This window comes from Falco punctatus, assembly GCF_963210335.1.
Source record: "Falco punctatus genome assembly, chromosome: 4".
In the NCBI taxonomy this organism is placed as follows: Eukaryota; Metazoa; Chordata; class Aves; order Falconiformes; family Falconidae; genus Falco; species Falco punctatus.
Window position 1 is genome coordinate 88,485,152 of NC_137583.1, and position 24,542 is coordinate 88,509,693.

At 40.3% G+C, this 24,542-nt stretch overlaps 1 protein-coding gene across 3 annotated transcripts in view; it reads left to right on the forward strand.

Moving 5' to 3' along the window:
* The window catches only part of ADCY1 (adenylate cyclase 1), a 149,752-nt gene that overhangs the window by 112,009 nt on the left and 13,201 nt on the right, over nt 1-24,542 (forward strand). For all 3 annotated transcript variants that reach the window (XR_013927333.1, XM_080382090.1, XM_080382091.1), the window contains exons 9-16: nt 1,215-1,409; nt 2,594-2,691; nt 5,938-6,022; nt 9,964-10,053; nt 12,920-13,176; nt 13,842-13,968; nt 23,083-23,199; nt 24,373-24,519. Coding sequence is in view for 2 of the 3 variants with exons in the window: in XM_080382090.1 (XP_080238216.1) it covers nt 1,215-1,409; nt 2,594-2,691; nt 5,938-6,022; nt 9,964-10,053; nt 12,920-13,176; nt 13,842-13,968; nt 23,083-23,199; nt 24,373-24,519 (1,116 nt within the window). In the remaining variant the exon portion in view is untranslated. The remainder of the gene's footprint in view (nt 1-1,214; nt 1,410-2,593; nt 2,692-5,937; nt 6,023-9,963; nt 10,054-12,919; nt 13,177-13,841; nt 13,969-23,082; nt 23,200-24,372; nt 24,520-24,542) is intronic.

Consider the following 24,542-nt stretch of genomic DNA (forward strand, 5'->3'; position numbering starts at 1 on the left):
AACCAGTGTTGTTCTTAGCCCTGGGCAGACTCGTTGCTTCATAATGCTTTGAATTCTCTTCCTGAACTCTGCAAATGTTAGATTAAAAAAAAAATATTTTAAAAAAATCTTTTAACTGTATAGAAATAGCACAACTTGCTTGAGCCTGGTTGTCAAAAGTCTTCTGGGATGTAAGACTTGACCCCTTTTGCGGTGGAAAGGGTATTCAACTGATGTCTCTTGCTGCTCAATGTGCTGACCATTAGGTGGCTGGTTTTTATTTCACAGGGTTGGCCTACATCTTTATGACTCTGCATTTTAAGAACACGGCATCTACAAGAGTATTTTCTGAAGGCACGGGCCAGCATGCTAGTGCATATCTAGCCACAAGGGTTTAGATGACAGTGCCCTTGCCTGAAGGTTGCCTCTGTGGCTGAGATGCTGCTCACTGTCTTCTGAGCGCTCGGTGTGAAAAGGGAGACAGATAATCTAACATCCTTTTCAGATATGCTCTGTGATAAATCTTTCGCACTGCAAAGGGCTCTGAGTGATCATCTTGTCAGCTGCGCTATCTCAGCTGCGGAGGAATTAACCCCAGTGAGGCAGGGGTTAGCTCTGATTATTTATTGCTCTGTCTGGATCCGCAAGTGCACTTAAGGTGCACACAAGATGTCTTTACAAGAGAGCCTCTTGGGTACGTTAAAGATAGGGACGTGAGATTTCAGACCCTCTGAAGTCACACATGGTCATGGTGCAAGAGATTACAGAAAATTGTCTTTTCAACATACATACTGTTACCTAGACAGCTTTGGACAGTAGGACTTTTCTTGTATCATGCTGAGTGTGGTTATCTGGTCTTCAGGATGCCTAGAGCTCTGCATCTTCCATCAACAAAAAAATTTCTATTTTTCTAGGTGAAGTCTCACTGACTGGGATCAAACTGATTATTTCCTCAGTGGCAGAGAAAGGTCAGGGCAGTATGTGAAGAGAATTTCTGCAGATGAGGATTGAAATCCTGGAATGCAGTGAGGCTTTTCTCATTGGTTTTAATGAGATGGATTTCAGCTAAGGAGTTCTTAAAAGATCCCGATCACACAGAGATCACATCTTTGTGTTTTGTAGTTGCTTTGCTTAATGAATTCCTCATCCTGGCTGTGAACTTGAGATAATATGAACAGCAATGAAAAATTTCAGTGTTGTTAAAATCTGTGCTTCTTTCTTCACCTGTGCTGCAGAGGAGAGCATTAAGGACAGCCTCTGAAAAACTCAGGAATCGTTCCTCTTTTTCTACCAACGTTGTATACAACACTCCAGGAACTCGAGTAAACAGATACATCAGCCGTTTGATAGAGGCCCGGCAAACTGAGTCTGAGATGGCTGACTTGAACTTCATTACCCTGAAATATAAGCAAATCGAGCGTGAAAATAAAGTAAGGGGTTTTATTTAATTGTTTTTACTGGTTTCAATGGCCATGAGCTTACTAGCATTGGGGTTTTGTTTGTCTGTAGACAATATTTAAATTCTACTCACCATCTTTAAATAATCCTCTAGACTGTCTCTCAGTTAAGAGGGAGGCATGATCTCCACCTCCTGTGGAAACACCTGGGTATGAAAATAAATATCACTATCTTTCAACTCATCAAGAGCCTCCCCCATAAAAATACACACCCTGTGTTTTGGCCTTACTTTTGCTTCTCCAAATGGCCCAACCTGTGTATATCATCTGAGCAGAGCTGTTTGTTCCCACCTTGTACGGGTTTTATTTGTAAAGACAAATTAATCAAGGTGTGTGTGTGGGGAGGCCTTTGGCTTTAGTTTATGTGTTTGAAAAAGCAAAAGTGATATGATTTTGGACTAATTTGGCAGTAGCATTTATTTTTCCACTGTAAGTCACTTTGTCGTCTTAGGATTTCATGTCATTACTGTTCCGAGTCGGATGGCTGTGTGCCATGTTGCACTCGGGTTTTTTAAGGTCTTAAACATTAACTTTTGAATTCAAGTTTCCACAGCGATTTATTATTTAATTGGGATTGTCCTCTTTCAAGATAGGAAAGTCTTTTGGTGTAAATGAGATTGAAATTTGGATCTTTCTGAGAAAACACTCGTGTATTTCCACCCCTGAAGTGTTCCGTTGCAAGGACTGTGGCTTGGTGGAATGAGGGACAGTAACTGCTCAAAACTGAACCCGTCAGTCTCATTAGCAGCTGCCTCCAGCTCACCCACGAGTGTCCTGTTCTGAGTTGGTTTGGCCTTTTTTTTTTTTGTGATGAGTTAGCAGAGAGGGGGGAGTGCCACCTGCTTCTGCTGCAAAACCCTTTTTGCTCCAAAACTTACGTCTAAGCTTAACCCAGATTTGACTAGTTACAGGGTGAAAACTAAACATCTGGGCCAACAGGAGAAGCTGGGCTGTCAAGCAAAATGTTGTGTAGAGTTGCCTCATCTTTTTTTCTTTTTTTTGGTGTAAATTAAGCAATGATTATTTGTATGTTTGTAAAATGGGTAGAGGCTTGTTATATTTTAGGCTATAATTCTTTCTTACTGCAAATGGACAGGACTGGGTGGCTGGGTGTGTATGAAATGCTCACCGTCTTCATTTCTTCCTTTCTTTAACAGTACCACCAGCTTCAGGATGAGTACTTCACCAGTGCTGTAGTTCTCTCACTAATTCTAGCTGCCTTATTTGGCCTTGTCTACCTTCTAATAATACCACAGTAAGTTTCTGGGTTTATCATTATAAATCAAAGGGGAATATCTTCCAAGCATCCTGCACAAGTCAAAACATCAATGTCTTTGGAACAGAAATTAGCACCTAGGTCGGTATCCTCCCAGAAAGGAGATTGTCTGTTGGGATACCCTCAGCCTAACTGTTATCTCTTCCATTTGCCCAAAGGAGCCACAATCTGCAATCATTCTGCAATCTTATTTAAAGCTATTTCTTCCCCGTTCTTTCTCTTTGTGCTGGCTTTGGACAGAGTCCTTCAGGTACTGACAGCAATGTAGATAAAACTATACAGACCTTAATGGGAACTAAGTATTGAAGTATCCATCCAGCTTTTCAGCCCAGATTTGTAGCCTGCATTGGGGGTTTTGGCACCAACACTATCACAGACTGCTCAGTGCATAATTCAGCCATTCCCACATGAGCTGCGGTCAGACTGTGGCTGCATTAAAACAGACATAACCAAATATTTGTCATGTGTTTGGTGGTGTCTGATGCTTATTGTTAAATGATATAGTGTCGTGATGACTTCAGTTTTTGTCAATTTTATGTGAACATTCCTGTGTGAATGTTTACTAAATAAAAAAAAATAATCACACTTCACTTTCAAATCTAGGTGTTACAGTAAGTAGATATAAGTGTGTCCAGGGTATAAAACTTATTACTAATAACCTTTTTCAGATGCGAATATCAAAACATTTAACAAGAAGCTTCATTCACTTTTACTAATTATTAGGGGTTCAGTGGGAACAGAAGAGGACACAGTTGAAAGATCCAATTTTAAATTCTGGTCTTTTCTGTTCAGAAATCCCCAGTCAGAATAATACTTACTCCTGTATTCTATTATTTCGATTTGAAAGTTTCAGAAACACCTTTTTTACTGAAATAATGATTATCATCATTTAAATGTGTTATATAATACCTTTCATCTGCAGGATTCAAAGTAATTTACAAAAATAATCTGATTTCCAAACTAACAACCTTTGCTGACTAGTTAATAGCACAGTTGAAAACACTTTCACCTACTTCTGAAGTAAAGCCCACGTGCAGTATATGAATGGCAAATTAGAACAAGGAGAGACAACAAGGATTAGTGTAGCTGAAAGTGGAATGAAGTTCTAAGAATCCTATGGTACGGTAGTGGGTAAGCTTTCCAAAAAGTGCAGTCACTTAAAAACCAGCTGGACAGAGGTTCAGTGTAAGCTCTGATCTGATAGACACACAAGCTGCGGTGGATCATGACCACTGAAGTTCATGAAGATGGAGGGGTTCATCACTGAGTTCGTTAAAAGAGCCACCCACTAAATGGTCTTAAGTTCTCTCTTCCACTGTCTGTTGGTGGTGGCTTCATACAATGAATTCTTCATACAAAGAAATACAGTAATTACTGGTCTTCTTGGGCTCTTCCCTTGCTGTGACAGAGGTGCAGCCATGAGCTAGACTAAAACTTCAAGAGCATTGGAAAATTTTCCCTCTCCACAGAACTTGGAGCTTTAAGTTGCTCTTCAGATTGCCAAAGTACTTATAAGTATGACAAGAGAATGCAAAAGCCAAGACAAGTGTAATGTGCTACTATAATGGGATAAGTGATAACTAATAGTGTTTGACATGTCTCAAGGAGGTTGACAATATTCCAAGGAAGAGGTTCAAAATCTAGAGACAAGAAAATACTCTAAGTAAGCCAGTTGCTGCATAAATACACGGAAAGCAACGGGCTTGACATTCTCAGAATTCCTATGATCATCTGAGCAAAACAGCTCCTCAGCTAAAGTAATATTTTATATCCCCACATGGAGCTGGTGAAAGTAAGGCTATGTTCCTGTCAACCTCAGCTGTCCAATTATGGTGGCACACATGCAGTGTAGCCGCTAAAAGCGCTAGTGATGAACCCTTCTGATGTCTTACATTGTGTTTATTTTTAAAAAACAATGTTGCCCTTTGTTACTGGTGCCAACCCAAATCTCTGTCAGGGTCCCACTCAGCACTAGTGTCAGTTGGCTGTTGCTGCCTTAAAAGACGCTGTTGCAGTCATGTTCTCCATGCTTTTTTGCTAGCATACTACCATGCTGAATACAAGCCAATTCTCTAAAAGCAAAGGAGAGCCAGCTATCTATTAATACTTGCATTCAGAATCCACAGGCAGCATCTAGAGTCACCTTCCCGTTCTATATATACATACCATTGCACAGAATTTTCCCTGTTTGTGTATTGGTGGGAATTGTTCATTAACTTGAAATCAAATACTGTGAAATTCTACAGCAGAAGTGCACCCTTCTCTTCTACTGTTAGAAACCCTTTATAAGCAATCTTTTCCCAGTGATGGTCAAGGGCACAGATACATTATATGTGCCTGCAGCCATGGCTCACATCTTCTGAACTGGCTGGGTTGTTCTCACCAGACTGGAAAAGAAGGTGTGAAGGTCGTGTTGTGCTGCTGTCATATGGCCCTGGCTCTGTGGCTGGCTTGGGGGCAGGCTGTCCCTGAGCATAAATCAAAGTATCAGCACTGGTGGACTAATTTTTGCCGGCTTGCTGACATCCATGAGGTACTTTTTCAGTAACACAGGTTTTCTGGAGGAGATAATGCTTGGCCTGCGCCTCTTCTCATGAAGAACAAGCCTATTTTGAAAGATCAGGAGAGAGTAGATTAAGAATTAAAATAATTATTACAGCATCTTTGTGAAACCTAAGATTTTTCTAACCATTGAGGAAGACTCAAAAGGAAGGAGTTGCTCTGTTTTGTTAGAAGAAGGGAGCACAGTCTGATCTGGTTTTGTTTGACTTGACAAGTGACTGAGTGGACTGACCTCTGATTTCCGAATCTCTGAAAAGGAGAGATGAGAAGGGAAAAGCATCTGGTAACTGTTACACAGCTGCAAAGGCCAAGTAATTGGGCTACACACTCTACTTACAAGAGTCATCATGCTGAATACTCTGCATTAGCCTACAACTAGAAAGTGTGTCTCCTGACACACCGTAAGGTTCAATTTTTGAGGTGCTTTGATCTCCTTGCTGAGGTCATAGTGGGCACCGCGTACAAGAGCATTTGCTAGTTTCTCATGCTTGAGAGCAGTGCATTTTGTTGAGAGATTTCTTCTGCGATGGTTAGTATTACAAGGGTGAGGGAGAAATCCTCCACCATTCATCCAAAATACCACTCCAAGAAGGACTCCTGTGCTGTTTGTTTTCATCTGCTGCTGAGTCTCATTGCTTTACTTCTATTGTGTTTGGATTCTAGGAGTACCGTAGTTCTTGTTCTCCTGGTGTTCTGCATATGCTTCCTAGTGGCTTGTATTATGTACCTACATGTCACACGAGTACAAGTAAGTGATTAAGATTTTTTGACCATTCTTCCTTTTGGTAGATATGCTTTGTTTGTCCCTTAGAATATGAAGCCATCGGCACATGCTTCACAGCTTCATGGAGTCTAAAATCTATGTGCTTTTCAAGCTCATTGCTAAGTAATGTATTAGGCGCTTCAAAAGCAGAGATGGTTCACCTGAAAGTAGACTTTTTACATGAGTAATTGCTACAGCAGTGCAGCGATCAGTGCCATTCATGCCACGCTTCTTGTCTTTCTTGTTGCATCTTCCCTGAGTGCCTGCCACTCAATACTGAATCATTCCAGTGTTCAGATAGCTGCTTTAAACCTGACTTTTCCTCCTTTCTGACTACGGAGCACACTAGTTCTCCTTTCCGTTCTAACTGGTATCTGGGTGTAAAGTCCTGCTAACTTCCTCTCTATTTTCCAAGACTCTTCCTGCCAAAGCAGCAGCTGTTTTGATGGTAAAAGCACAATATTTTGCACACACAACCCTTGGTCTTTTTAGAACTTTTAGTAATTATTAATTCTCCTGTATTACATTTGCAAAACAGTAACGATGCAGGACATATGGTTGTTGTAGGAGACAATTAGGTCTGCCAGATCAGAATAAAGCATTTACAGGCTAATTTTCTGATAAAAAATCTGTGGTGGCTTAATCTAAATTCAGTCTTTTCAAACATCAGGAGAAAACACCTACACAGTTAATCAGCTTTGCTGATGAGCACACACTAATTTTTGGTTAAGAAGAAATGCCCTTTGGCAGGAGGAAAGTAATTGTTTTCATGAAAACATAAACAGTGTATTAGCAGAGTATCTGGTACAGATCAGATCTTTATTTATACACTTACACAATTATTTGGGAGTGATTTTGATGACCTGTTTTGTTTCATGAAGGCACAGTAGTTTATAATCTGTTGTTCTGTCTGCAGACAGTAGAAACACAGATGAAGTTTGTAGGAAATTGCTGTTTATTATGCCATTTCCCTGGGGCTAGTGCAAACTTGAGATTTGTTCCAGCTGTTTTGGCAGTCAACAGAATTTGAATTTATTCCAGGCTCCTCTAGAGATTCAATACCTTACAGGATCAGATACAGCATTAGAAAAATAAAGAAATATAAAATCGCAGAATATTGTAATTTGAAATTTTGTGGTGAAAATCTGTCTTATATGATACATAAAAGATAATGAATATGCTATGTATAATGAGTATAGAATTGTAAACCAGCCATTCCTCTATTTTAATCAGTCTCCTGACACTTATTTGCTATTCTATACTGGACAAGTGACTCAGTTTCTCCATGTTTTAGCATCAAATCCCTCACTCATAAACCCACTATAATAATGTTTTACTGTACCAGTTACCTAGCATTTGGGGGATCTGACGGTACTTATTTAGTTAATAGAAATTCCACAAAGAAGAGAAAACAAAGAAAATGAAGCCCAAAATGCTATGCTACCATAAAAGAGCAGATGCAATCTTAGAATGGCCAAAAGTCAGAAGCATAAGCCTTTTAAGTGTCACTCAGAGTTTGAGTAAAGACATCTCACAACTTTTTAAATGTTTATTTTTCTTTTTAACCCAATAGCCTAGCATGTCAACACTTAGACCATATATGTACCACACACACACACACACAGAAAACAGCCTGTGCAATGTGTCAGGACATACTGTCTTTGTATCTGCATTTTGCTTTGTCACTATGAACCGTACAGCTTTCTGTTTGAACTACAGGGATTCTCTCTTTAACAAGCAGTAGATATCTTATTTGATTGCATACTGAATTAATGGATTATATATATATTTATATATGTATATATCCTTCAAACAAAATTTTTATTTTGTATTTTATTTATATGGACAAAAACACATGTCCCACCTCATATGTGCATAGGATTATGGTATAGCTGGATGGACAACTTGATGGGTAAAAAAATGATCACATGCACAGCACAGCAGTTTCTGGTTGTACTTTGCCAGTAATAGAAAGTAAGAAGTGGGGTACCACAGGAGTTTGTCCTGGGAGCTGTCCTATATAAGCATTTGTATCAACGACTTGGAGAAGGACGTGGAGTATACTCATGTCAAGTTTTCAGGTGACTGCAATTTCTGGGGAACAGCCACTGTGCCGGCAGAATGACCGTTGAGGGGGACCTGGACAGGTTGGCAGAACGGGCCAACAGGAGCCTTATGAAATACAGCGTGGGTAAATGCAAAGCCCTCGGAAGGCAGAACCCCGTGCAGTGACACAGGCTGGGGACTGGCCAGCTCTGAAAAAATGGTCCTGGACGTCAAGGAGACAGTACTTTTGGGTCCCTTGAGGTCCCTTCCAACCTGAACTGTGTGATAGTAACAAAAAAATGCAGAAATAATCTTTCTCTTTTTTCGTAGTACAATTTTGGACACTGCTATATCCCCTCCCTTGGGACATAGCTTTTTAATGTGAGATTCTTGTAATTTGAGGGGTTTTTTTGTACAATATGCTCACTGTTTTGCTAAAGGTGATATACTTCAGGTATCACAATATATTTTACTGATACTGACTAATAGTTAAAACTTTCTGGTGGAGCCAATTAACTCAGGTTCATAATATAAATCTACCATAGATATTATGTTGGTTGTTCCCCACCTACATTTACATGGACTTAATCCATACTGAAGCCAGAATATATTTGTAGATGAGGCACATTTTTTTATTTTTTCTGTAATTGCTGTATTCTCATGTTTCACATGAGATTAAGTTGATCTACCTATGACTATCTCAGGCTTTTAATTCATGGTCACGCGTACAGGGGAAACGTCTCTGCATACGTGGAAGGAAGAGGAGGCGTTTCAATGCATGTTTTCTGTCGTGCCAAGGCCACAGAACCCCTCTCTATAGGTACTTTGCTGCCTGCTAGAAGCTATGCTTTTGATGTTTGATAATACCCATGAAGTGAACAGCTTTTCGTCAGGACTGGTGACTTTCATCCAAAAATTGAGTGTTTGCTTGCTCCGTTTGATCTTCAGTCAAATCCAGCCTTCATAAGTTTGAGCCCACTCCTTTTAAGGGGTGCAGAATTGTTTCCACTTCAAATCTGCTTGTTTTCTGGAGTTGATTTTTGCCCCCTGAAGTCACTGGAATATGGTCCTGTGGTCTGAAAGACTTATTGTGGATCCAGGAGATAATAGATGCCCTAAACACTCTTAATGCAAGAGTAGGAGAAGGAAAGCAGCATACCCTGAAACCAGAGTAGATCAGTATGACTGAAACAAGCAAAAGTACCAGAGCCTGACAGACTTATCCTTCCTCTCTCACCTTTTGTCACTGGCTTCATATATGCTCACAGCAACAAGCACTTCACACTTCACAGTGAAGGAATCAGGGTAAAAATGGAGATGAGCAAGAGATTCATAAGATTCCGTTCCGCCAGACATTTTTGTTCTCTACTGCTCTTTCTGCTCTGACAATTTCAATATTTTTAACGAGTCCTGATAATTGAAACTACCCTGGCATTTACCGTGACTGTTATAGCAAAAGACACAAATACCACTCCAAAATTCCATGCTGCCACAGTATGTTCACTTGGATCACTATTTGTAGCTGATAATTTGCAAGGCAAAAGATGTTTTGGGTATTTTCCCCATGAGAACAAAACCAAATGCCATCCTAATTTATTCTTTGCATTATAAGCAGACATCCTCCTAACCATTCAAGAGTTTTAATTATAGTGAGAAATAATGCACAATAATAGTAATTTCACTTTTGTTACCCCCCAAAATGCAATTACCGTTAAAACACATGTACACAATACTAACTGCATGCTTGTCTCATAATTTGCAGTGCAGGCAAAATTTCTGTATCCCTTATTCACTTCTTTGTGTAGACTACTGAAAAATAACAACCCCACTTTAAAAATATTTTAAGTCTTTATCTATAAATCTTTTTTTTTCTTCCTTAGTGTTTTCCAGGGTGCCTGACTATACAAATTCGTACCATTTTGTGTATTTTTATTGTGATCTTAATATACTCCGTGGCTCAAGGATGTGTGGTGAGTATTTAAATCAAGTACCACTTAATTTGGCATTCTGTTTAAAGAACAATCTGGTACGGATCGGTTACACACACACCGTATTCTCATCTGGTGAATTCCTGCTCTTGCTATTATTCATACTTGCAGAGCATGTTTCTTCCACATTAAAGCCCTTTGCTATAATTTAAACTTCCACTGCCCTGAGGGTGCTGATTTAGTCACGACAAAGCTATTGGGAAATTACACAAATACCTAGTCAACACCTATAGAAGTTTTTACATCAAACCTTAGTATCGCATAGTCTGCTGATGCCATGTACTCTATGGGAATGCTATTTTTAGAGGTTCAACTTGCTCACTAGTTCATTGGATGATGTTTTGTGACAGACAAGTCGTAATGTCCAACACCATTACTTATTTCTATGTGGCAACTTTTAGGACATAGTTCTGTATAATAACAGGCGGATATTTTTAGTCCAGGAAGATCAGAAAAGATGACAAGATCTTAAAATACAGACAGTACTGTGTAACAAGAAGACATACTTTCACTGGGCTACTTAAACGATCCATTCACATCTAATGTGATTCCTTATATGAAGTGAACTTGCTCAATACTTCTGAAAATTTAGCTTCTTTTGCTGTAGATTAGCAGCTAATTCCTTGAATGTCATTTGGGATTTAAACTTCCACCTAAATATTCGGCATTCGGTTGCCTTGTCAAATTCCTAGCACTCAATTTTGGCATTTTGGCTGGTAATGCTAATGAATTAAACATGTTAGGGTACCCAAAGGAAAGAATCCACACAAAAAATAGGACACTAAACACAATTTGAAATGCTGAGGAGGCAGATGTCTCAAATCATGCCTCTCTGCGGGATTTGGGCAATGTGTCCTGGCCAATGGGAAGACAAGTGATTTCACGTGCAGGTCACAGCACTAACTGAGATGCCAAGCGCCTTATTTTTTATTTTGCATATTCACTCATCCCTGGACCTGCCCTGAGAATGTCTACTACACTGATACCCAAGAACTGAATGGGCAGAGGATTCCTTGTCTGCGAGTTCCAATGTCCTGAGAGGTGTCAAGAATTACTGATATTCAGACATTTCTGGGAATTCCTGAGCAGCAGCTGTGTGAGTAACACACAGCCCTAATAGCACACAGGCATATATGTGGTTCCTAATGTGCACGTAAGCCTAAAATGCATAAAGATGTGCAGTGCCTCCAGGCTAGCTAGCATCACAGTGAGCTCTGTGTACCTGACTTCAGCACTGGGATGAATATCAGGATAGCTGGAACCTTTGTGGATCAGCCCCCATAGATCTGACACTCACTTTGCCCAAGTGAAACAAGCACCATCATTGCCACTTAAAGATGGTGAAAATGAGAAACAGACTTCAGAAGGCCTAAGACAATGTTGGACATCGGTGGAAGAAGGTAGATCATAACTGGGCAGTCCTGCCCTCCAACAACGCAATGATCATACAGTGATAGCTTGGACTAGGTCACAAACACAACTTTATCCTTTACTGAAGCCTGTAACCATTCAAATACTTAGGGGGGATGTTCTATCAGTAGTGATTATTAGTATTATTGCAAAGTAATGCCTCTAGAATCCTCAGCCAGCAGAGGAGATAGGAGTTAAGGTTTTACTCTCAGTTGTAGAGCAGGTGGGGTTTTCCTGGGTGGAACTCCCATCATTTGTGAAGCCTAACACCCACCTATATTTTCAGCTGAGTTTAGTATGAACAGCATTTTTAAGGATATTGAACAAAATCACATTAAATGGATTTTTCACTTCTCTCCTTCTCATTTCATTTCATAACGTTAGCCATTACGAGTTTAACTCACATTTTATCTGTTATGTCTCATCTTTTTAAATGACTACGACCCTCTGTAAAACGTATTGCTTAATCACCTTTCAGGTTGTCAGTTATTTTACAGCATGCTATAAAATTTCATTATCAGTGGTTAGGATGAAATAAAAAGGTCTAATAATACACTTCAAAAGGGAAGCTTAAGTACAGGGCAGGGCTTATGTGGCAGTGCACGTTAAAATCAATTTCACACTACCATCCCACTCTCCCATTTATACTAACGCTTATCCTCTCCCTTTGTAAGGGGTGAAGGTTGGAGTGCAATTAAAACTGGAGCTCTAGGGACCTGCACTATTTGCCAGAAATTCCCCTCTTCCTTGGGTAACAGCTCTGAGATGAGTATGTGACATTGCCTTCAGAAGAAGCAGCTTAAATTTCCTCAAATTTCCCGTAAGAAATGCACTAAAAATTTTTTTTATTTTCCTGTCTAGGGAGGAAATGGAATTCCTCAGATGACTGAAACGGCAGGGATAATTAAAGATGAGGCCTTGTATTTGAATCATATGTGATAGCAGCAGTAGCTCTGAGGTGGAGAAAAGAGACTATTCATGTTCAGCTTTTCAGTCAAAGATTAGTACAGTATATTTGATTAATTGAAATTGATACCTTTTACAGACAATAAAAAAACATATTTCTTCCTGTGCTCTGTGCAAGAACCTTTCTCACCCTCATGGCCACATAAAATATTTACTCAAGTTCCTTAATTTTGCAGGAATATGCTGACCTGGGAATCTCTTGGGTTTGAGCGTCGAGACGGAAACTCTTCAGCTAAGTCCAGGCATTAATTGGTTGGCCTTCGGGCATCTAATGAACAGTGTCTCCCTCCTAAACCGAGTAAAGCGTTAGAGGAAAAGGAGAGAGATTTGATCAGGGCAGTGAACTGGATGGGAACTCCACAGCCATATTTTCCCAGTTAGAAAGGAACTACAGTCAGCCCCCAGAGCAGCTGCATGTCTGTTTATTTCATATTTAACTTTCTCCCCTTCTCAACTCTTCTGTCTTTTCTAGGTTGGCTGTATGCCTTGGGTTTGGAATACCAATTCCAGCAGTTCAATAGTTATCATTTCTCCCGGTGGAACAAATAAAACAATGAATGAACTTCCATGTGACACAGCCCACTATGCTTTCCTTTCCTGTGTAGTGGGGACTCTCACTTTGGCAATATTTCTACGTGTATCTTCCTTGCCAAAAATGATTCTCCTGCTTTTTGTTACAATTTTGTACATAGTTATCCTGGAACTCAGTGGCTACAGAAAAGCAGTGGGGTAGGTATCTTGCAAGGTTAAAGCGGTGGGTATTCCTGTATAGATAGTCACATATATATGTCATATATAGATACCTGATGTAGGTAGACTGCTTCTCTGTGCGTTGCCCTCTAGCACTCAGTGCCCTTAGGGCTGCACACTGGGTAGAGTGTGACAAATGTTTCAGCCGTCCTCTCCCCAGCAACTACAGGGTCTAGTAGAATCCGTCAGCAGAGGATCAGCTTTTGGGAACTAGCAACGGCTGCCCCATTATTCTGTAGTTTTATGCTAGCCCACCTCAGCTGAGCACACTGCAGCCTAATTACGATATGAAAAACACAGTTAAAACCTTCATTTCCTTATCTCAGAAGCCAATGCCAGTTTCATTCAATCTTTTGAGCTTTCGAGTGTTTCTGTATATATATTATTATATATATATAATTAAAAGTATGCCCACACATTGCAATAATGTATAGCATTATAAAATCTTCAAGGTTTTCAATGTTGGTGTGATGCAGTGATCAGATTTACTGTCACCCATCTCGCTGCCTGTACGAGCCCCTTCAGAAAAAGGCTAGCTTAGGGGGCACCCGCATGTTCCAAACTAAAGATTTCATATTAAAAGTATGCAGAGTCAGGTATTAGAAAATGTGGAATAACCCACTGACTTTCCTTTTATTTTTAAGGGGTGGCTCCTTTTATATGCGTGGCTATGAACCAATACTAGCCATTTTGCTGTTTTCTTGTGCTTTGGCACTACATTCCAGGCAGGTGGACTTGAAGCTGCGTCTGGACTACCTCTGGGCTGTGCAGGTCAGTCACAGGACTTTTCTTTCTAGTATCCGTGCACACAAAATGATGTCCAGCTTTTGAATTGGCTTGTGAATATTTTCAGAACAATTTAGTTGAACTAAGACACTTATAATGTTTTTCACGACTGTTGGGGTTTATAGTAAAATTGTTAAGAGCTTTCTCTCCACAGACCTATATAAAATTCATCTGCTCTGGAGAAGTGATTTTTTTTGTTTGTCATTGTTCCATAACAGCACCTCATTAATGAGGCAATATATTTATATCTAAGATGCATTATGAACAGAGAGAATTTCAGACACGGGAAATCGACTGTTAGCAGTATAAACTTGAGATAAAGAAATTAAATCCAAGGGGTTTTTTCATCTTACAATACAAAAGAGGGGTGAAAAACAAGTTGATGTTCAGGTAAACTGAAAAGAGGTAAATAAAACTGATGAAAGGAAATATTTATACCCTTATCATGCAATGAAACTATGGAACTCTTTCCCAAAGGAAGATTGAAAATATATTTACATGCCAAGTGCACAGACTTTTTTTGTAAATATATTTCCTAACTATCATAACCACAGCTAAACCTATAAAAATCATATTAGTCATAAGCATCAGGAAATGTCTACCCCCTGTCACACCTCTCAGCAGTCCTAGCCCCACCTCCAAAATGTTTCACACTGGCCCCTGAGGGAAGGAGAAGGTTGAAAAAGATGTAAGTTTGTTTTGGTGGAATTTAGAAGTTGCCTTTTTGATAAATCTTACATCCTGACACTCTTGTAGCTCACGGAGGTCACACACATCCAGTCCTCACCTACACCCTGCTGACTGTGTTGTTAAGAGAACTGTGTAAATTGCCACAGTACTTGCTTTTAGATGTAAGATGAAGACTGGAACATGTGGGTTAAACACAACCCTGGCTCTACTGTGTTACCAAGAATGGAGAAATCAGGAATGACTTTGCTCTATTAGCTTCTACTTTTAAAGGTTTTCTACCGAACAGTTAAGCTCTGTTGGGATTTTGTTTTGTTTGTCTTGATGTATAAGACCATGTCCACCTCCTTAATGATTTAAGTTTATCTTGTTCTATAACTTCTGTGGACTCTGTGCTGTTCAACTAAGTCAACAACCTGTGATCACTTCATTTAATTTTTGCCCTATGACCTGCAGTATTGATAGGTGCTGTGCCTGTCAACCTCAGGAGTTTGTTTTGGACGGACTGATAATGGCTTCCGCCAGTGGTGCCAAACACAGGTTTTATGTGGGAAAAAAATATCCCTTGACTTTGAAACTGAGAGCAGCACATGACTAGCTGTATAGCCGCTAGCCTCATATAGGTTGGCGCATGGTGGAGGGAGGTGAGTGCCATATGATCCATGAATATGAGACATTCTGTATGTTATTCCTAGCCATGAAATCGAGTAGCAAGCAGGAAGACACTGCTTTGCTGTCCTGGTAACAAGTCAAGAGTGAGTTCCAGCATCTTAAATGCTTTTTGTCATTTCAGCTACTGTGACTTGCACGGTGAATTTTGCATCCCTAAGGAATGTACTGCTTAAAGGTTCTTAGTTTTAAGTTGGCTTTTAATTAGCAATCGATTAGTTTTAAAAAGTCAAGTAATGGGAAACTAATGGGTTGCTTGTCTGCTGAAAGAGCAGAACCGGACAGTAGGAAAGGAAGAAATACAAACTTTTTCTGTTTTCTTGGGCCCAGATTTTACAGAAAGACCTGGTCACCTACCACTATTGTTAAAATCATTGGGCATTACTCCAAAGGACAATAAAGGGAGTTAAGACGTATGGATGCCGATCAAATTTCAGTAATGTCCAGCAACATCTTGAGGTCCCATTTTAAAAAGTGGCATTTGACCTTCTCAGATGAAAAGCATTTTCAGATCTTTTCAACTGCAAATGAGGTGCTTACATGGTACCATCTTGTCTGTGAGATTTGCATGATAATAATCACAAAGGAAAAAAAAATCAATGTAGGTAGAAAATTCAGAAATTAGGGATCAACGTAACTACTGTTCTTTGAAATCAATATACTGCATAGATGCTTAGCCTCTTTGATGATTGGGGCATATACCCTTGTTGTTCTCCACATGGAAGATCTATTCCCTGTATGACAAATAATTATGGATAACACGTTTGAAGGAACATTGTTCTGGTTTCCACTCTGTGTGTCTCCTGGTTTCCACTCCGTGTGTCGGGTGTAAATGATTTTGAATACAAGCACTAATTAACATAACATGCAGAAGTACCATTGTGATGAAAGAAGTTGAAGATGAAAGAGGTGCTTACCTCTTCAAATGGATGTTAAAAAAAAATCTCTTGTACTTATTAGGCTCTTTGGCACAGTGGAAATCTGGCTATTAAAAGCTCTGGGAAGACAGTTGGAAATATCTGTATGGTAAAACTGCCTTTCAATAGTTAGCAAACTCCAAGCTCCTGGTTGTTGAACAGTCTTTAAGAGAAGACAAGGGTAAAAACCACCTTGCTGTGCAAGAGTTTTCCCTAGCTGCTGGGTGGCAGGAGCCCTGCACACAGTTAAACAGCATTCTTGGCTATGTTCCTCCACCGCCACAGTGCTACCTACCAATGGACCGTGTCAGCTTAACTCGGTAGCAGAACTTTTAGAAATACTGGCTTAGTGCAGGGGGACTGTGGGGATTTTCTCCTGTTTTGCAGAGCAGAGTGCTGGTTCTTTGTCCAAACACTGAATTGCATGAACTGCTGCTAGAGCTGGAGACCCGCATCTCCCAGCAGCCAGCTGCTGCTGTGTGAAGATGTGCCAACATGGTACAACATGTATTTTTAGGAAGCTTCTCAGTTGTTGGCTTACGAATGGGAGAATTTCACATTCAGGGCTATTCTGGAAGCTGTGAGCACTTTGTTTGCATACTTTTAGTAAGGCTCATTGTGGGACTAATCCTGTAAAAATGTTCTCAGATGAATAAACCATTTCTGGCATAAGCTGCAATAAAAAGGATTTCACAGATATTTTCATTTACTCCATCCTGAACAGCAAACAGTCTAGTACTAACTAAATGATATTTTAAACACTGAAAGTATCCTGCAATTGATACCATTATTAATAAGAATATATATAGAAGGATGCTCAGTGGTCTATTCTAAGGTCTGAGAAAAACCCGCTTCCGTAGATTTTGTCTGCTGTATCAGGAAAAAGATGTGTTTTAAGGAAAAGCAGATTTCAAGCAAGAAAAACTGATTTAGAAAAATGATACAGTTTCAAGAAAAGTTAACCTAACTTCCATGCATTTAGTTTAAGGTACCAGAGTGGACATAGTACAGTATGATTTGTGTACATCCTGTGGGAAAAATAAGTTTTCCAGATTGATAATAGGTTGTTAAATCAGTCATAATTCTATTTACTGCTGTCGTTGATTTTGCTGGTTGGTTTTGTTTGGGTTTTTTTCTGTGACAAATTTAACCTTTCTGAATATCACAGTATTTCCAGGAAATATCTGTTGGTTGCTTGGTTTTTGTTAACTGGCAGTGGGAGGCAAATTTCATTTTCCACATAACTTGGTTGTGTAGCTCTGTGTGCCGCATATGACAATACCTGTGCGTAGTGAATATAGGAGCATTTTACTTATTTGTGACTGATAGCCAATTTTGCCTTATGCAGATTATTCAACGACACGGGGCGGGGGGGGGGGGAGTTGTGGGGAGCGGAATGGACACATAAATACAAGCGATAAATTCAAGACAAAGCTAAAGCTGGCCAAAAAATGGAGTTGCTCACTCACCCAGAATTTCTCTGGGCGGGGGCAAATAAGAATAGTACGATGACATGACTGATAGTCGCATTCTTTAGGGAATATGAGAATAGCATTCCACTGACTTTGTTAATCTGTTACCCTTGCAAGGAATATGTATTTCACAGCTGGTAGGTAAGGCTTGCCAGGTGTGCTTGCACTTGCTCTTAAACATCTGGCCCTACAGCAGCAGTGATGGGTCTGTTCTTCCCTGTGGTTTTAGTGCCACCTTCAGGTACGAAGGCGAGGTTTCTGTGGCACTGCTGCCCGGCTTCTCTTTAGCTGAACGTTAAAACTGAGGATTTTCATGTGATAACTCTTCAGTCAGTGACATTGCTACAGCAATTTTATGCTTACTAAACAGTCACCTGGTAGCTCAGGTGATACAACAGCTCAAACCACATCCTGAACAGAGGATGTGTAACCACTTCCCAGCATCATAAATGTTCTGGGATGCTGTGTAGCTTTGTAAAATGGGATAGCTGTTAACCACATTGATGCCAAAAGCTGTAGTACCAAAGATTTTAAATTTTATCAAGTCCAAAGCAAAAACAAAGCCTGCTTTTAAATACTGCAGTTCTACAAATGCAGTTAAGGTTTGCAAAATGACCTAGCTGCTACGAATACCAAACAGGTAGAAGCAAAAAGCAGAATGTGAAAAATTATGTTGCTCATGCCTATGTATTTTCTTTCTTGTTTTTTTCCATATAATCTGCCATGGTTTTTTGAGCCAGCAGCTATTGCATAAATACCATGCTGGCAGCTTTCATTAATTAACCAACAGGAATAGGGGCAAATAGACAAAGGTTCGGATGCTTTTTAGCTGTCTAGGTAATATTTCCACCAGGAATGTAAATACCTGGGATCTGTGCTATTTTAATCTTCTTTTGCCAGCCCCAAATACTCCTTCTCCCTTCTCAGTGTCTGTTTTGCCTGGGAAAGGCTGATGCCTACACATCCTTTTATCTCAGCTTCTCAAAGCGTAGGCACTAAGAGTTCATGAGTCACAAGGAGGAGACAGTTTTCATTGTTTCTGCCTGAAGGGCAGAAGGCAGGAAGCTGTGAAAATATCCAGAAAGTGCCAGTAATCAATTTACTTTACTCCCCATAGAGCCATATGATGGGACGGTTTTAGAGTCCTCACTGATGAACATGACCAAGTCTTTTTTTACCACACCTTCACTCTATATCTTCCCTGGCGAGAGGCACAAGGAGATCTTCCCTCTTTCCCCAGGCAGCCCCTGAGGCGTTGCATATATGAGAGCTGCCTTAGACGGCGCAGGGTAGTAGGGTGGATACTTAGTTCATATTCCTAAGCAGATCATTTAATTAAAGACAGGATGCTAGACATTGGGTATGTCTGGATGGCACGAGTGCAGTCCATGCAGACTCCAGCTAGGGTTCCAGGAACAGTACAGCAGTATTAACCCAGTGTGTGGTCTAAGCTAATATACCTTGCTTTTCGACACAACTAAGTAGCTCAGAAGGAGTGCTATGCTAATTCCATGACCGTTCTGCTTCTAAGTCAGGGGCTAGGTCAGGCAGTGCTAACGCAGCTTATTCTTCATGGCACTGCGTTGCCCTACATAGTCATTGCCAGTGTGAATGTGTCCCTGAACCACAGGGCGAGAGTGCACTACTCTCTCCCTCTTGGCTAGGAAGTGCCTGACCTGAAATAGGCAGGGCACAGAAAGCTAAGAGCACTTGACCTACATTCCTCTCGTTCTGCTGTTTGCATGATTTGTCTCTATTTAGGCTTTGCTACCATCACCCACCGTGGTACTATTCAAGGGCCTCCCATGACCTTAGTGGTTTTCATCTCATTTCTAGCAACTGAACCTTCTCAGAGTCAAAACTATAGTTAACAGTTTTGCATCCAAAGAAGGGAAGAAGCGCTTGCCAGGTGTGTTGGAAATGTAGCATTCTACTGTGTTTCTTAGCAATGGTGGCATCCTTGATGCCCTTCCCTGCTCTTGGAGGATTTTTCCACCCCTTCGGTCATGACTTTGGTGATTTGGTTTGAGCCACTAGCTCTTTACTTAAGGGCTCAGTTCTCAGCTTCTTAGTCCCAGCTCTGGTCCCATCATTGCAAACACTGTCACACCCATACCTGCACACACGCAGTAGTGGCACTGGCATTTCTTTCCTAGTAGTTTCGTGACAGTATTGAAGAGAGACAGAAAGGAGGAGAAAAGCCAACACCTGCCTTAGAGATCTGTGAGAAGGAATCAAGTGGAAAATGAACAGGCTAGAGTGTCCTTTCTCATTTATTTTATATTGGTATGTTAGAATTGTCTTTTTTTTCTGTGTGTCAGAGGGTGGACAGAAGTCTGGCAACATGACCAAGGTCACAAGGGTCTGCTTCATTGCTGGCAGCTTTGTCCTTGTGCTGTGGCTTGTTCTGAAACCTTTGTTGTGAATCATAACACAATGGTAGGAAACACTGAAGAACCTTCTCAATCACGTCTTCCAAAGTGAACATTTTGGTCCACTGTGCTGGTTGTGGCTGGGATAGAGTTAATTTTCCTCGCAGCAGCTACTACGGGGCTATGTTTTGGATCTGTGCTGGGAACAGCGTTGATAAGGCAGAGATGTTTTCATTACTGCTGAGGGTGCCTGCACAGAGCCGAGGGCTGTTCTGCCTCTCACCCCACCCGCAGCGAGCAGGCTGGGGGGCACAAGGGGCTGGGAGGGGCACGGCTGGGACAGCTGCCCCCAGCAGACCCATGCATAGGGTCTGTTGCATAGGACACCATGCTCAGCACAAAGCTGGGGGAAGAAGAGGGAAGGGGGGGACATTCAGAGTGATGGCGTTTGCCTTCCCAAGCCCCCGCTGGGCATGCGGGAGCCCTGCTGCCCGGGGGTCTGAGCCCCTCGTGCCCATGGGAGGCGGTGGGTGAACCCCCCCTTTTGCCGTGCTGTGCGCGTGGCTCTTGCTTTACCCATTAAACTGTCTTTATCTCAGCCCACGGGTTTTCCCACCTTTACTCTTCCGATTCTCAACCCCATCCCACTGGGGGGGAGTGAGTGAGTGGCTGCGTGGGGCTTAGCTGCCAGCTGGGGTTAAACCACAACATCCACAACTGGGCAAGGCGAGGGAACCTGATCACACATTTCCAGATCAGAAATGAACAGCAGCTGCCAGTGACTGAACAGCATCACTTCCATGCAATGCATCTTACCTACCCTGGCTCGATTACTTTGACTTGTCCAGAAATCTCGATGCCCCATATTCTGTTGGGAATTCTGCCCCATATTGTGTTGAGAGCTTAACTGAGAACTTTAAACATTCTTGGGAAGACAGTAAAAAAAAAGTTCTTATTAAAAAAATAGAGGAATATGGATAAGCAAGCCCAAAACTGATTTTTTTTTATTCTGACCATGAATTCAGTTTGCAAATCTCTTTGCTGTCATCAGTGTTAAATTTCCTGTATTGCAGAGTGATGCAGAAATGGAATTGTAAGCTTGGTTTCAGTTTTCAGCTGGAAAAAGCTTTTTATTTTTACTATTAGAAGATTTAAATTCCAACAGGCAGGCTAAACACAAGCAGCCATTACACGTTTTTATAGGCAACAATAAGTCAGAGAGAGAGTTATACCATCTAAATAGGGGAAGCTCATTTTAAGAAATTTAAGAAATGTAAACAGCTAAAAATGTGTCAGGAAAACAGCTCACAAACAGGAAGTAGATACTTGCTTAGAATAAAAAATTCAGGTATATTTCTTGCAGAGCTCAACTGCTATTTAATGTTTACTGATAGTTCACCTCTGGAATAGATTCTGATTTTTATTACACAAATTATAGGAGGAGCTGAGAATTTTCTTCAAAAGGGAATGATTCTTTAAAAACTTGTTTTAAAACCAGTTCTCTTTTCAGCACTCTTTTTACTTGTAAAGAAATTTAAGAATGCAGAAGTAAACTGCAAGGGAAAGCAGACTATGTGATTTGAATAAAGAGATTGTTTCCTAAGTTTTATCATGAAAAGCAAAAATGAGCTTCATGGGGAAAAAAAATCAGATGAAAAGAATATTTTTAGGCTATACAAAGGCAAGAGATGACTGGTTTTCTCCTACTTAGACAGGAATGGGTAGTGAGAAAAGTATGTGGTCTTTGTATAGATCAGGATAGCAAATTCTAGATACAAAGGGGACACCAACAAAGATTAGAGCAAATTCTTCAGTGGTTTACGTGAAGGTAGTTTCTCAACGATGCCTGAGAATTTGGCCTTCCAGTCTTCTGCTGACTGGAACTAGACAAACAAGATCCTGTTGGGATCATGGGAGAAGATTTGTGTTACTGGTCGGTGAGTATGATTGAAGAGCAAAGAATAAGCTGTGATTTCTGTGAGATTAATTATACGGTACTTTTCAGATGTTTTCTAATTGAAATCAGAATGTTGGGCCAAAGGTCACTCTAACAATTAGGAGCAAACCCCAGAGAAGTAATTTTGCAGAAGAGTATACTAAGGACAAGGCTGGAATTTGCAAACCTAGGAGTCCCAAATGAGAGCCCAGATACTCAGTGTTTTTCCAGTAAGGGGTCTGATCTTTAGAATTGTTTCCGAATATATGACTCCCACAAACTCCTGTCAGTCAAGACACTTGTACTAAAATACCAGTATCTTGAGTTAAGGACCTTGGGCTGTGTTGATTCCTGGGCAGCCCTCCTGAGCGCTGTCGTTCACATGAATGACAGAATTTCTGTTGCTGTTGTGCACAGAAATTTCTGTGTGCCGGAGCTGTATATGTTTTCATGAAAAATGCCAGGGGAATTAAAAACATCTCTAAAAATGCTAATTATTTTTTGTATCAAAATATTTCTTTTAATTGTATATCATTCTTAAGGATGCTCGGTTTTAAGATCTTACTAGATCTGATTCCATTTTACTGCAAGATGATGTAGGTGTTGTTTAAACACTGGGGATTCCCCAGGCTTCTCTTTTTGGAAAGGTGGATCAAATACTCTCTGTCACCATACCCACCTACCTGGAAGTAATTGGCCTCCAAGGCCAATGTGATTTTAGATTATGCTAGCTTTTTTCCTCTGCAACCATACCAAGGGCCTGTTTAAAAGAACAGAGAACTACACAGGACACCAGCAGACTTAGCTAATCATGCCCTGAAAGTAGCCATTGGCACAGAGACTGTAGCTTGAATTACAGGGCTTAAAGAGATTTTGCCCCATTATAAAAACACTGTAAAGGACAACTGTTCCCACTCTAATTTGCAGGCATTATTTTGCTCAGTTTAATTTCAAGAGATGAATTAATAGATGCTATGTGTTGGCTTCAGGTAGGGTTGGTTTTTTTTGCTTTTTGGAAATGTTTTTCTTTTCCTCTATCCCCACAGGCAGAAGAAGAGAGAGATGATATGGAGAGAGTCAAGCTGGATAATAAAAGAATTCTCTTCAACCTGTTGCCAGCACATGTTGCACAGCACTTTCTTATGTCTAATCCGAGAAATATGGTAAACCAAGATAAAATCTAAATACGTGGTGGTGGTGTATGGGTGTGAACCTGTGTAGTTTAGGTCATCTTTCAACTGCATGTTTTCAGGAAAGGCTTGGAGTTACAAAATTTAATTTGTGCTAAAAGAAATAGTTTGGTAAAAACTTGTGGTCCAAGAATTAGATTGGGATTATTTCTTTTTGCTGTAAAATTAGATTGGGATTATTTCTTCCTCCTTCTCTGAATAATTTCAACAAAAAGCAGGATTAAAAAATGTGTCATTCAACACCAATGCAGCCAAGTGTCTGCATGCCAATCAGTAATTTTTTCGGTTTAATCAGTTTAGAATATTGGAGTTTATCACAATATTTCATGAGCTCAGTTTGGCTGTGAATAGTGAAGAGTATGAATTGCCAGACACTTCCCTATGAACCACTCTTGTTCCGAAAGTGTGCTGCCATTACCAAACTCATCCATTGAAAGTTAAAACCAGAGAATTGTACACGCCCAAGGAAGGAACAGGAGCTTTTACCATCAAAGGCTGCAGTAATGAAATAAATTGTTTGAGGAGACCCTTACCAGAGTCCTTCTGGTGCAGCTGCAATACCTGCAGCACTGGAGTAGTCTTAATGGCCATGATATTGCTCTTGAGAGTTTGGATCAATGTATTTGAACCACAGAACAGTGGTTTTAATTTCCGAGAGCCCTCTGAATTCTTAAGGAGAAACCTTACCGTAGAGAACAACATTATATTTTTAATGTTGAATACAGGGCTCCAGAACCCAGGGAAAGACATGAGGGAGCAAGGCTGGGTTTGTGCGGCAGGGTAAAAGTATTCCATCTCCTATTTTAGTTATAAAACAAAATTGAGAAATTGCAAATATATTTCTCATAAAATAATAGTTCTACAACTGTTAAGACTTTTCACAAAATTTTTACTCACCACTTCCATGTCTGAAAAGAGAAAAAGAGTTGTCTTAAATGGGTTTAATAGCTTGGGTGTTAATTTTCTTTTGTGTTTTTGAATGCAGAGATCATTAAATATTTTTTTTAGTAATGCTGGCTTTCTCTCTACCAAAAATGATGGCTTTTGCCCTAGCTGTTGCTTAGCAGTATAACAGATACCATAATAATGATGCCTGGTTTAGATTAATCTTTTAAAATAAAAATTGTATCTGCTCATGAACTGCAGGACCTTTATTACCAGTCATATTCACAAGTGGGAGTGATGTTTGCTTCCATCCCAAATTTCAATGACTTCTACATCGAATTGGATGGCAATAATATGGGAGTGGAATGTCTACGCCTGTTAAATGAAATTATTGCAGATTTTGATGAGGTAAGGTCTAAACACTTTTTCTT